We start from the raw sequence: 13,720 nt of genomic DNA on the forward strand, positions 1-13,720 counted from the left end.
CTTAGAATCAGAAACACCCCAAATTAGTAAGTCTCTTTCTTTTCCTTATTTAGTTCTTTATTCCCGAATACTGGCAGCTGTTGATTCCGATTGCGTAATATCACATGTGGAAGAATTATGCTGCACGTATTGCGCAATAGCGTTTGCGGTATTTTGCAGATATAATTAATTTTGATGTTCAGTCTGAGGTTTGTTTATGAACACTTAAAAGAATTTTTCTGTGCTTTCTAAGCAGAATATTTCTCAGTTCCGTTGGTATGTTTTTATATGATGCACATATCGAAATGTCAAAATCATTTATTTAGCCGAGAAATCTAAAGAACGGCTACTATCTCCCCCACTCCTCTTTTTCCAGTTACTATCCGGAATATTTGGCAATTTCCGAGTATGCGGGTTATTTAAGCTTTTACTGTTAAAGGAGACTGCATGAAGCAATTTCCCGTCTTCTGATTTCAGAAATGTGCCTCTTTTTTACTTAAATTACTTTGCTTGGAATATATGTTAAGGGAAAAAACTGTTATGCAATGAAAATTTAGAAATTGTTCAGAATTTTGATTTAAGTTAAATTATTTAAATATTAATATAAGTAGAAAAATAAATTGTATTTTTTATTAGGTGCCAAACGAATACAATTAATATGGCTTATTATTATTTATTTTCTATATTTTGAACTGAAATTTCATCATTAAATCTTGTAATATAGTTTAGTTCTGCAGTGTTTTTTTTTTTTTTTTTTCCTTCTCATTGTAAACTAATTCTGTAAATTGAACTGTCATTTAAAATTTTAAAAAAATAATTAATTGTTTTCCATGGTTGAAGTAATGCTCATTTTGTTAATAAATATTGCATTGCTTTAAATTACAAGTCTTAATTTTTCTTTTAAGGTTATGCAGTTGTGTATAATGTAATTAGACAGGTGCTTATTTTTTCCTTAAAATGTGCTTGAAAAGTGCTTATAGGTGCTTATTTTTTTAACTAAAATCTGGCTATGAACCCTGAGAGAGCAAAATTATATGTTGATAAAATTGTTTCACATTAATTTCAGGAACGATAGACTAGAATAACTATTCCTCTCTTTATAAGATGAAGGAATTATTATACGAACTCTTTATTAATGATCACAGATTCATTCTTTTTTCATCTTTCGTAAAGTTTTTATTTTCTTTGGTATTTTGAAAAAATTAATATTTTCCCTGATTTCCTATGAATTTTTTAAGCAAGCTGAAGCATGCTAGAAATATGCTTGTTTTAGTGTCATAGCTAAATAATCTAGCAATTTTATGCTTTCAAAATCAGACAGCTTTTACAAAGCTTTAAAAGTATTTACCTGTATGGCCTTCAAGTTTCTGAACAATTTCCTTAGTCTGCAAATTCCATATATAAACCATGTGATCTTCTGATCCAGATACAATCCACTAAAATTAAAATTATGAGCAAATATTGAGTTAAATCACATTCTTAAAGTATGAAAATGTATGTCAATACATAAAATATTTTAAACAACAGTATGTAAAGCAGTTTAAAACCAACACAGTGTTCAAAATGGAAAAATTATAACATGAAAAAAAGCACACTATATACATAAATATGTAAAATAAATTTTAAACTTTTAATTTTCCATAATAGTTCCTAGAGTCTTCTTAAGTGTTTCTTCTTCTTTCCTTTCTTTTCTAATAATAAAACAAACTTCCTAAAATGCATCACCCCAAAAATAATCCCTGTCACATAAAATCAGCAAAAGAGAAAGCAAAGTTTTGTTGTTATTGTTGCTTATGCTCATTTATAGTCAGCCCAAGCCCACAAAATTCCTTAAGGCGAAATTTTTCATCCAATAAATAACCAAACCTGTTATGTACTGTTTACGAAGGTTTAGTACAGATTGGACTGAGAACAGCATTCTTATCTTTAAGGTAAACAGCGAGTTGGTTTTTCCTCCTCTAATGGCAGTCTTGCATCCCATCTCTACATTCGAAACTATTTGGATAGAAACATATTTCATAGGTAACTCTCAGAAAACTTCATAAAATGCATTTTAGTCCTATATTATGTCTTCGAATAGGGAGTGGGTCGCTGTAGGTTGAGAAAGGAGCAAAGTAATCATTGTTTGTGCCTGCAAACAGCAGCCAAGCTGTAAGAGATGAAATGTATGCTTTATACTGGCAAAAATGCGTGTTTTAAAAGTGCACCAATTTCAAAACCACTGGACCAGTTTGATTACAGTAAAGCACGCAAGAGCTTCCTGCCTGTGGGATGCCTTTATACAGGACTTTCTATGGAAAACTGGCTTGTATCCATGTTACATGTAAAGAAAACTACAAAACACTGTAAGAAGCTTAATTTACTGCATATGTAACTTGATACGTAAAAAAGACCTAAGTGGGAAAAAAAAAAAAAAAAAAAATTTAAGCCTGAAAGAAAAGGATAAATTGCTTAAAGATTATGATGCTTTTGGTAAAAGCAGCCAATGAGAAGATGCATTTACAATGAATTTTGGGAATTCCCCCAAACAGCATTTTGCAAATTACCTAAACAAAGAACTGTAATTGATGGAAAACTAATATAAAAGGAAAATTTCTCAAGGAAGCACATGGGGAAAACCCCAAAACACTATACGAAGCTTTTTAATTTGCTGCATTTTAACATGTATAAAATTCCTAAACAAAAATATTTAAGCCTAAAAGTAAATTGTTAAACGATTATGACAATTTCGGTAAGTACAGCCAACGAGAAGTTGCATTTAATGAGCTTTAGGAATTTCTCAAATAGCACTGTGATAATTACCTAAACAAAGAAGTATAATTAATGGAGAACTAATATAAAATGTTAACTTTCTTAACAAACCACAAAAGGGATGGAACATCAAAACAATTAAATTTTTAAAATGTCCCTATTTATAGAGCTCTTGACCACATATGCTGTGGGCTTTGCTAAAATCTTCGGAGATTATTTTGTACCATCTAATGTATGACTTATGGAAAGAGGAAAATAACATTATCAATTGGAAACTGCTAGGTGAACTGTTAGAAGCAGATTATCATGCAACTGGTAACTGAATAAAAGATTTTTTTTTGCCTTGGCTGCTAAAGAAATGCAAGCCACCTGGAATACATAACTGCTCAAGTCTGTATGAAACACAGAGAGGAATGTTAGATAACTGTGCTGAAAACTTTTCTGATCTTGTTCTGAAAAACATTAAATTAGTGTTCACTCAGTCCTTAAACCAGGGTTATAAAAACTATCAAATGTCATTACGGAAGACATGTTGGTCAAGAAATGATACGAAAATGATCTTTTTGATGATAAACAAAACTAAATGAAGATTCCAAAGGAGATGACTAAGCTGATATCTTTGGCAAAGTTCATGAAATTACAGTCACTGCACTGGGGAATCTCTCAAAACAGGCTTAAAAACTTTCAAAAATCTGGCTTTTATTTAGAAGTCTAAAAAATGTTCTGGAAATCAATGTGGGAAGTAATAAAAATATATGGTTACAGCACAAACTGACAATTATAGAGACATCATGTAAAAAACTGACTATGACTTAAAAATTGTTAGAAGAGCTGACGAAATTGAATGAAAGTAATGATATGCCAAACTCATTCAAATATAAAAAAGTATAACAAATTCTAAGAAAAACCAAAAGTGAAAAGCAATGATCAGAATTGTAAGCAATTTACAAACTTCACAATACAAATGAAACATTTTTTGATGAAACAAACACAGATTACTGCTTTGTAAACTTACATTCAAAATTATAAAATAATTTTCATAAAAAAAAATTCAAAACTGCAAAAATTGTATACTTTTAGCACTGCTTTTTAATTATCATTTTAAGTAATTATTAGATTAATGACTAGTTATTACAATACTGGATAAGTATAAAATCTGCATTACATTTTAAAATACACTACCCTCTATCTATTAAATTCAGCCACTTAATATGCTGAAATATGTTTGGAATGGAAGTGATTTAAACAAGGAATGGGTTCAGTATATATAGAAATCATTTTTATTCTTGTATTTTGGCACTCGTAAACTATACAGCTTGTTTTTTTGTTTCTCTCTATAGTTCAAGACATGATTTTTTTAATAAAATATATCGATTTTTAAGAAAAAATTTTCCGCCACTGCAAATATCATCTGCACAAACAGTTTGCGTTGACGTGTTCAATCATATTTTGTCAAATGATTTTTGGCATCTGAAAGAAAAAAACTTGCTTTAGAACCCTGTGTTGTGAAATTTGTAAAAAAAAAAAAACATTGTTATCATTAAGTATAAGGTGTCTGAAATGCTACCAGACAAGAACCAGAAACTTCCAGTTCTGCTGTAAAATGTCAGCTACACAAGGTTACCAAATCATATGTGTAGCTTTAAGTACTAATGTTCTATCATATGACACTGTGAAGGTTTGGTACCAAAAGTTCAAAAACAAGTACTATGACATTCAAGAAGCACAGTGCTCTGGCTGGCCTATTGATGGCGATGAAGGCCGCCTGCAAGAACTTGTGGTAGAAGATCAGTAGGCAACCACTCAAGAACTTGCTAAGGAGCTAGATGTTAGTACCATGTCTGCTAGTCGTGCTATGCGTTGCATAAACTTGAGGTACACGTTCAATCACTGGGTGCCACATGAGCTGACTTGAGCAGATAAGGATAGACGTGTTCAGGCCTGAACTAATCTGCGGAATATCAACGCAAGGATAAAATTCTGGACCAGATTCGTTACTTGTGATGAAAAGCAGATTTACTTCAACAACACAGGTCAAAAAAAGGAGTTGGTCTGCACCTGGCGAGCCCGTCGGCAGTGTTGCGAAGTGCAATTTGACTAACAAAAAGATCATACTTCGTATCTAGTGGGATCGCTTTGGTATTATCTACAAATCATATCTAGAAAACCTCTACAATAAGGTATACAACAGGATGCTAGTCCATGTTGAACTGAGTTCTGGTACAAAAAGTTAATGTTCCATCAACATAATGCAAGATCACATGTGTCTGCAGTCACCGAGTCGAAAGGGACCTTTTGCCACTACCCCCATATGACCCCGACATCGCTCGAATTTTTTTCGAACCTGCAACTACATCTTGCAGGTGCTATCTTCCATTCTGTACAGGATGTCCTAAATGAGGCTAATATGTTTTTGGACTTCCACCCACTAAGTTTGTGAGCTGAAGGCTTCAAAAAACTACCAAAACATTGGCAGAAAATTTTAGATTTGGGTGGTGGTTATTACCCACACTAAAGATACTGTTTTCAAAGATTCCCCCCCCAAGAACATTTTTCGACAGAAAACTTTCATTACAACCAGATATATTTTACATTTACAGACTTTATATATATTTTGAATACCCAAACAGTGAAACTTTTCTGACTGACCACCTATAGAAGTGACTACTACTTTAAGATCACAGTTACTTAATAACAGTATTAAAACTATCATCTAAGGCAATTTCCTCCACAGAAAATTAAAACTATTGAGAATTTCAAACATTTTAGGGAGATTTCATTTACTAAACTGTATATATTTTAATCAATGATTAATTAAATTTTTACTTGCACACTGAGAAATAATAATCCTAATTTATTTCCCATGTCTCTGGTTTTTTAAAACAAATTTAATTTAGCTTAATAGTTGTATTTTGAATAGTTTAAAAATAAGTACACCATTATGTACAATCTGGGTTATATATTATTAAAAATCAAGGTATTTTCAAAATTTACTCATTTCCCCTTTACTATATGAGCCAAATTTTAGTTATATACCTAATATGAAAGTGAATCTCTCTTTTTCTACAATTTTCTAGCTTTTACATTATTACAATTAACCTGAAAAGGACATGATCCATTCAAGAGATTAAAAATTTTAATTAATCAAAACGTTTCGATTTTCATGCACTCTGAACTTAATTACTTGTATTTTCTAAATCAGTGACAAACATTTAAACTGGGGGATTTAAATGTAACTTATTATGAAACAGCCAGACATATACAGTTTTTTAGAATTTAGTATTGAAAATACAGATATTAACGATTGATTGTAACCTTCTTCAAATGTCAGTGATCACACCTTTACAATTTATGATGCAATTTAACTCTGAAAACAATCTGACATGTCGCCTTCAATCTTTACAAAATTTCTTACGGTAATATGAAATCCTTGCTATGCTGGCAGCTCACAAGTAAATCAGACCAAATATTACAAATATGTTTAAGTGTGTGAAGCAATTTCCAGCAATTTGAAAATAAAACTGAATAATTTAACAGAAATGAGCTTGCCATAAACAATAGATGACAGAAAGAACGTGGCCCTCGGATCACTGTTTGGCTATCATTGCTCTAAATTATAACCATATTCGATGTAATTGCTTACATTATTACTTCTGCTATCTCAAAAAGATTGTTAAAATCAGAATTCTATAATTCAGCAATTTATGACATTATCAAGAAGTATATAAATATAGTTTTATTAAACTAGAGGCAGATGGGAAATTATAAATTTTAACACGTTGCTGCTATGCGCATTTTATGTGGTTTGCTCATGGCACCAATATGAATATTTTATTATGCAATGTCTATTATGTTGAAATATTATCTACAAAAGATAAGGTGAGTATAATCATGTTTAATCATTTTTCATTGTGCAGGTCACCAGTGACCCTCAAAGCACTGTAGATCATTTTTGCAATTTATTATTTAAATTTTCGCGATTTATTATACTTCAAACTCAATAGTATTATTTAAAAATTTATCAGTATCAATATTTACTCTATGTATTTTTACTATTGGTCGCGTCACCAGTCAATGGTGCCCCCCCCCCAACAGTACTGTATCGAAGTCGAGTTCCGGTGACCCTCATGGCAGACAACGTGTTAAAAATCAACATAATCTAAGGCACACTGGACCACTAGGTACCTAACTGGAAATAGTTCAGCATTTATAAATGCATATTTAAATTTAAAAAAAATCTTAGTTAAGATTGTCATTTGTAATCCAAATAACAGAAGCTATACTTACTTTTCCACCAGTTACAGAAAAGTTAGCAAAGATGCAATATTTCTCATTTTTATGCCCTTGATATGTCTTCAAACACTGAAAGAAAATAAATCCATTAATCATAAAAACATTTTTATGCACATCAAAAATTTACATTTAAACTATCAAAAACTGAGTTTAAAAATTCATATGAAATGCAAATATATGACAAAACTAGAGAAAATTTAAAAGCTTTTTGAGTTAGTAACTTCAAGCAGTTTAAAGCCCTTATTTATACACATATTAACCTTTAACCAATTTTCAAGGAATTTGAATTAAAAAGTGATTTAAGTTGCAATCAAGTTCATTTGACAGCTTCATATATAAGTCACAACAAATAATAGTGTTACAAAAGTGAGTGATTTGGATTTCTGAATTCAGCAACTCATCAGTGTCAACGATTTTTGTTAGTCTAGAAGGTTTTTAAGTAACCAATGCATAATAATTATTGATTTAGAACAGATAAGGGATCCCTTTTTCCTCATTGGATAGTTGAAGTAATTGTTCTTGAATGTTGTATTTATATAACAAATACAAATTCGACTTACAAAACCACATAATAAAACAAACACAGTTAAACTTTGGAAACTCAAAACTTAGGATGATCTGGGGGGAGGAGAAATATATAAAATAATTCTTGATTCTCTGAATATCTTTGAATACAAAAAGTCTTGTTAACAAGAAGGACTGTCTGACTTACTCTAATCTTATTTTTGGGTACCTCTTTTGTTACAGATTCAACATCAATCATCTAAGCCTTAAACCAGCAGATAACATAAAAAATTTAAAACCATTTTATATAATCTCATATGATTCAGAAATTCTTTTATAATGTAGGCTCCGATACAAAAATTTTTATTCTGCAATTAATCAAATTGGTAAGCACAGCATGGATATCTGTAAAGTTGACTCAGAACTACCTCAAAAATGCTGCTTTTGTAATTAATGAAATCATCACAAAAAATGCTGCAAAGGAATAGCTGATTTATCTTCCAGATGCTGATACTACTTAATGTCAGTACAAGCAGTGTAGAAATTTTGTGAAAGTGGTAACAGTGTGCCAAGTCCATATAGTTAAGAGAACAAACAAATGTTTGGAAAGAGTGTATTACAATTAGCTAATATTGATATGAGATATGTGTATAATATGTGAGCTAAGGCAATATGCTCGATAGTCCAATAACCATCAAGATCTGAGATTAATTTAACAATAAAAACAATACATTGGCATTAGCAAGGAATACAGAAATTCCATGATACCATATCAAAATTTAAACAGTACAGCATACATTTTTCCCCAAGTGGGGTATTTTTAATAATAATTATTTGTAATAATATCACTAATATGATTAAATTAACTTATCCATAATTAATAATATAATTTGTAACATATTACTGTTTCATTTTTGGGGGGACTTACAATTTCTACATATCAACAGAAACTTGTTAACTTGATATTTCTTTAGCATTCTCTGAGGTATCAAGCTACCATTAGTTGTACATACAAGAATTCCTCCTTCCCAACTACAAAAATTAATTTTCAAACAATAAAAGTATAGCATACTTTCATTAGAGCAAAATGCATGTAGCAAATTATGAGGAGCAAACACATTGATAGGAATTACTTGATATTACACAATTTAACTTACTTTTCCTTTACTATAGTCCCATAGTTTCAGAGTGCTAAAAGAAAACAAAATTGTGTAAAAAAAGAGAGAAATACACATATATAATCAGAACTTAGATGTTAATAAATGATTATTCAAAATTGGATAACACGGGAAGCCCTTCCCAAATTCAGGAGTTATGTCATTAACACACTGTGTATAGCAGAATCGTGTTTCACAAAGTTAGCTTTCTATGGAAAAAAAACGGTTTAGATTAAGATAGCATGATTATTTATACAAACCTAATTACTGTGAGAGTTGTTAAACCTAATTATTAAATGGGGAAAATTAAACAAATGTTAACTGAAAAGTTTTCTATTACTGCTCAACAAGTAGATACATGATATAATTATTTTCGACTCATATTATAATAATTCCATAATAAGCTACATAGCTACATATGCCATTAATAATCACTAGCTACTTAAACTGGCGATTTTTGCATGGGACAATGTCTGATGCAACTCAAAATGTTTCGCAGTAAGGAGTGCAAAATTTTCATAAAGTGTCGTCTTTCTTCATTTGGGTCAATTTAAATTGTAAAATCAGGTGTTCCTGCACCTTTTTTAAAAATTCATATAACTTCTTGAACATTGGCTTTCTATCTTCTTCATCATCACTGCTTTCACCATCGGGCTGGTGTTATAAGATCATCCAGTTTTTCATTTGTCTCTAACAATTCTTTGATTTCTCCTTCTTTCATATCTGAAAATCCTTTGTCACCTATCGCTTTTGCAATCTGTATGATTTTCTTCACTCCATTTTCAATCGATGGAAATCTTTTAATATTGATAATAACTTCTGACCAATGAACATTCATTGTTGATGAAGTCAATCGTTCCCTTACAAGTTTAATCATTTCTTATGTAGCATCTTATGTTGAATTGCTTGCAAAATGCCATTAGTGCTTTCTTTCATTTAATATTTTATTTGCACATATGTAAGCATGTCCAACATAATAGACTTTGAATGTTTTTAAGATTCCTTGATCCATTGAGTGGATTAAAAATTCATGTTTATTACGTTTAATTTGTTCATGGCATTCGATGGAAGGAATAGAATGTCTATATTTGGATTGAATGATTTGATCCAATGATATGATGTACTGGAACATCACTGAGATTTAGGAGAACTTTAATGCTCAGGTTTTGCTGTTCTGAGTAATGTTTGACGTCTTTAATGAATGAATTTTCAAACCAATCATTAACGAGGACTATTGTTATGCATCCAATACTCTGCAGTGTACTGCATATAACTGAAATTTTTGTAATGGAGACAATTAAGCTAATAGATATACGAAAATCACACACTGCAAGTCCACATTCAGTAAGGGGTTATTGTACATAGTGTTATGCCCTATAATTTACAGTACAGAATTCTCTGCGCCTCCAAACATAATGTAAATACAAGCTTAGTTTCTCTTGTAAACATTTCCACTGAGGTATGCTTTTCTTTAAGTAGACAGCCCGTATGTGCTTTGTACCCATGTGTACTCAATCAAAAATCAAACTTTAGCTAATGAAATCTATTTAAACTGCTAATTACAGTCAAAAGTCGTTAATCCGGACTCGTCGGGACTTCGGCGATTCCGGATTATAGATCATCAGTTTAAATCTGGTAAGATGGCATGCCGAAACTATAAAATTAAAAATGTGAAACTGTAATTTATGAAATAAAGAACAATTATGATCTAAAGGGTATCAAAATTTACAAAAAAAAAAGCTTAATATTTATTTGTTTACTTTATTTAACATTTATTTCAATGTAAGTTGTTTAAGTTGCTTCATTTTATGTGATAATACTTTATCTTTAATTCTATAAACAGACATAATTTCTTGTTTAGTTACAAAGTTCCGCTGTTCAAGTCCTATAATTGCTCTGTTGAGAATACCGACTAATTTGTCAATCAAAATTTTTTCGTTTTCAATAACCTCCGTGTCACTTTCTTCACTATCGGAAGCGAATCATAATGATGAGGAATTTGATTTAAATCATATCAAAGACGGAGTACATCGAGATGAAATACTACATTTAGTAAAGAATTATAAGCCCAATAAAATAAAAACATCTGCCCTGAAGATAAGGATAGTGGTGACAGATCAACTTCCAATTCATTGCGCCGCAGCGGCATTACCCCCCCCCCTGCCGCAGAGCAGCGGGAAATTGATAAACAGATTCCGGAATGGTTAGAGAAACAAAGGATATGATGCCTTTATCCATTTTTTGCAGCAATTCCACTTTTTGTTTGATGGACATCGGAACATGCTTTCGCTTTGTAGATCCTTTCGTAGCTCCAGAATTGGAAATTCTTTTTGACATAATCGAAAATTCAAGCTTACTTTTATTAAAATTTCTCTAAACAGTCTGCAAAAAATAATAAGCCGGATCCAATTAGAAGATTAAGGAACAACACAATCTGCGACATTAACTAAAATAGATAATTAGATAATTTTAGCTTATACCGTCCGTTACACAATAAATGTGCACACGTAAATGTATTATGCGCACACGCATATGCGCAGCCGTAAAAGTCTTACGCGCTTGCGTAAACGCCTATGCGCATGCGTCAACATGATGCATGCGCAGAAAGTTTGTAGATTTTAGGTCCGGATTATAGATCATTCCGGATTATGGGCGTCTGAATTAACGACTTTTGACTGTATTTAAATAATATCAAAAATCAATAGTATAAAAATATAATGCCATGTACAGTGGATGGACAAAAATATGGAAACACCTTGTGAAATGCATGTTTGAAAAGAAAGATTGATTTTAATGAAATATGTAGGTGGTGCTGGCATTTTCGACTACTAACACCACCTATACAACTTCGTAAATGTGCTAAACAGTTCAGTTGTTGTCGGAGTACTGTTATGTGAGGTTGTCATTGCATTATGTCAGAGTTAACAGACTTCAAACGTGGGCAAATTGTTGGAGCACGTATGGTAGGTGCTTCCGTAAGCAAGGTAGCCGAGGTGTTTAGTGTTTCAAGAGGTACTGTATCGAAGATTTATTCCCCGCATATTTGAAAAGCGGAAAAACATCATCTGCTAAATCACAGCGCGGACGAAAGTGTGTCCTGAGTGATCATGACAGACGATCATTAAGGGCAATTGTGACGAAAAATAAGAAGACCATAGCTGCAAAAGTTACTGCTGAAATGAATGTTGTGTTACCGAACCCTATGAGTACCAAAATAATTAGAATGGAGCTTCATAAACAGGGAATTGCTGGCCGTGCTGCAATTGAGAAGCCACTCATCAGTGATGCTAATGCCCGTAACAGGAAAAGGTGGTGTTTAAGTCATAAAGCCTGGACTATAGAGCAGTGGAAGCGAGTAATATGGCCTGACGAGTCTTCTTTCACACTGTTTCCCACTTCTGGCCGAGTTTACGTCTGGAGAACGCCATCTCAAGCCTATAATACAGACTGCTTGTTGCCAAGAGTGAAACGTGGCGGGCGTTCGGTTATGGTTTGGGCAGCCATATCGTGGTTCTCTGCTAGCCCCATGATAACTGTGTCAGGGCACATGACTGCCAAGACTTATGTGAACATTTTGGCCGATCAAGTTCATCCCATGGTACAAACATTGTTCCCCGATGGTGATGGTGTCTTCCAAGACGACATTCACACAGCTCACAATGTCCAGGACTGGTTTTCTGAGCATGAGGATGAGTTGTCCCATCTCCCCTGGCCACCACAGTCACCAGACCTGAATATTATCGAACCTTTGTGGTCTACATTGGAACGGAAAGTGCCTTCTCGTTATCCACCGCCAACATCGTTATCTGAACTTGCCACTGTTTTGCAGGAAGATTGGTATAATATTCCCTTGGCAAACATACAGGAATGTATTTATCCATTCCGAGAAGACTGCAAGCCGTTTTGGATGCCAACGGGTTTCCTACACCATATTAAGCAAAGAAAGATGTTTTTTTAAAGGTGTTTCCATATTTTTGTCCAACCCCTGTATCTATGAGGCATATTCGGAAACTAAGTACCGTTTCGAAAAAAAAAAATAGCAAAACAATTTTTTCGAATCCAATTTTATTTTTACATGAAAATACATGTCTTAAACTATTTTTCAACATAGTTTCCGCCAATGATCAAACACTTGTCATAGCGGGTGACCAGTTTTTGTATACCATTGTCATAGAAACTTCCCACCAGTTTCGATAACCACGACTCCACAGCATTTTTCGTGTCATCGTCAGATGCAAAGCGCTTGCCACCAAGCTCACGCTTCATGTCGGACGGCGCCAAGTCCGAGCTGTACGGCGGGTGATCGAACTGCTCCCAATGAAACTGTCGAATTAACGATTGAGTGACACCAGCAGTATGGGGACAAGCATTGTCATGGAGCAACACAATTCCTTTACTGAGCATTCCTCTTAGTTTGTTTTGAATGGCACGCCTTAGTTTTGTTAAAGTCTCACAATATCGTGCTGCATTAATGGTTTCACCTCTGGGAAGAAATTCAGTAAGCAAAATGCCTTTCCTATCCCAGAAGACTGTGCACATGATTTTTTGTGATGACATTGTCACTTTGAACTTTTGTTTTTTTGGAGAATGAGGGTGTTTCCACTCCATCGATTGTTGTTTCGATTCTGGTGTGAAATGACACACCCAAGTTTCATCACCTGTCACAATTTGGTTTAAAAAGTTTTCTCCCTCATCACTGTACTGTGTGAGAAATGTCAGGGCACTACCAAGTCGCTTTGTTTTGTGAACATCAGTGAGCATTTTTGGAACCCATCGGAAACACAGTTCGCGATAATTCAAGCGGTCAGACACAATTTCGAACAAAACAGTATGTGAAATTTGTGGAAATGCCTCTGAAAGAGTTGTCATTGTGAAGCGTCTGTTCTCATGAATTGCTTCATCAACTTTCCTAACCAAATCATCGGTGACAACAGAAGGCCGACCACTCCGAGCCTCGGTGTGGACATTTGTTCGACCTGCATTAAACATTCTTACCCACTTTCTCACCATTCCATCACTTATCGCGTATTCACCGT

At 33.1% G+C, this 13,720-nt stretch overlaps 1 protein-coding gene across 2 annotated transcripts in view; it reads right to left on the bottom strand.

Annotated features, from left to right (window-relative positions):
• The window catches only part of wds (WD repeat-containing protein wds), a 74,354-nt gene that overhangs the window by 3,700 nt on the left and 56,934 nt on the right, over window positions 1-13,720 (bottom strand). For both annotated transcript variants that reach the window (XM_085824067.1, XM_085824066.1), the window contains exons 10-12: window positions 8,685-8,718; window positions 7,018-7,092; window positions 1,328-1,415 (exon numbers count right to left, since the gene is read on the bottom strand). In XM_085824067.1, the coding sequence (XP_085680193.1) occupies window positions 1,328-1,415; window positions 7,018-7,092; window positions 8,685-8,718 (197 nt within the window). The remainder of the gene's footprint in view (window positions 1-1,327; window positions 1,416-7,017; window positions 7,093-8,684; window positions 8,719-13,720) is intronic.

Source organism: Stegodyphus dumicola, chromosome 9, assembly GCF_044657685.1.
Source record: "Stegodyphus dumicola isolate Sdum_Otavi_A_Nest chromosome 9, ASM4465768v1".
NCBI lineage: Eukaryota > Metazoa > Arthropoda > Arachnida > Araneae > Eresidae > Stegodyphus > Stegodyphus dumicola.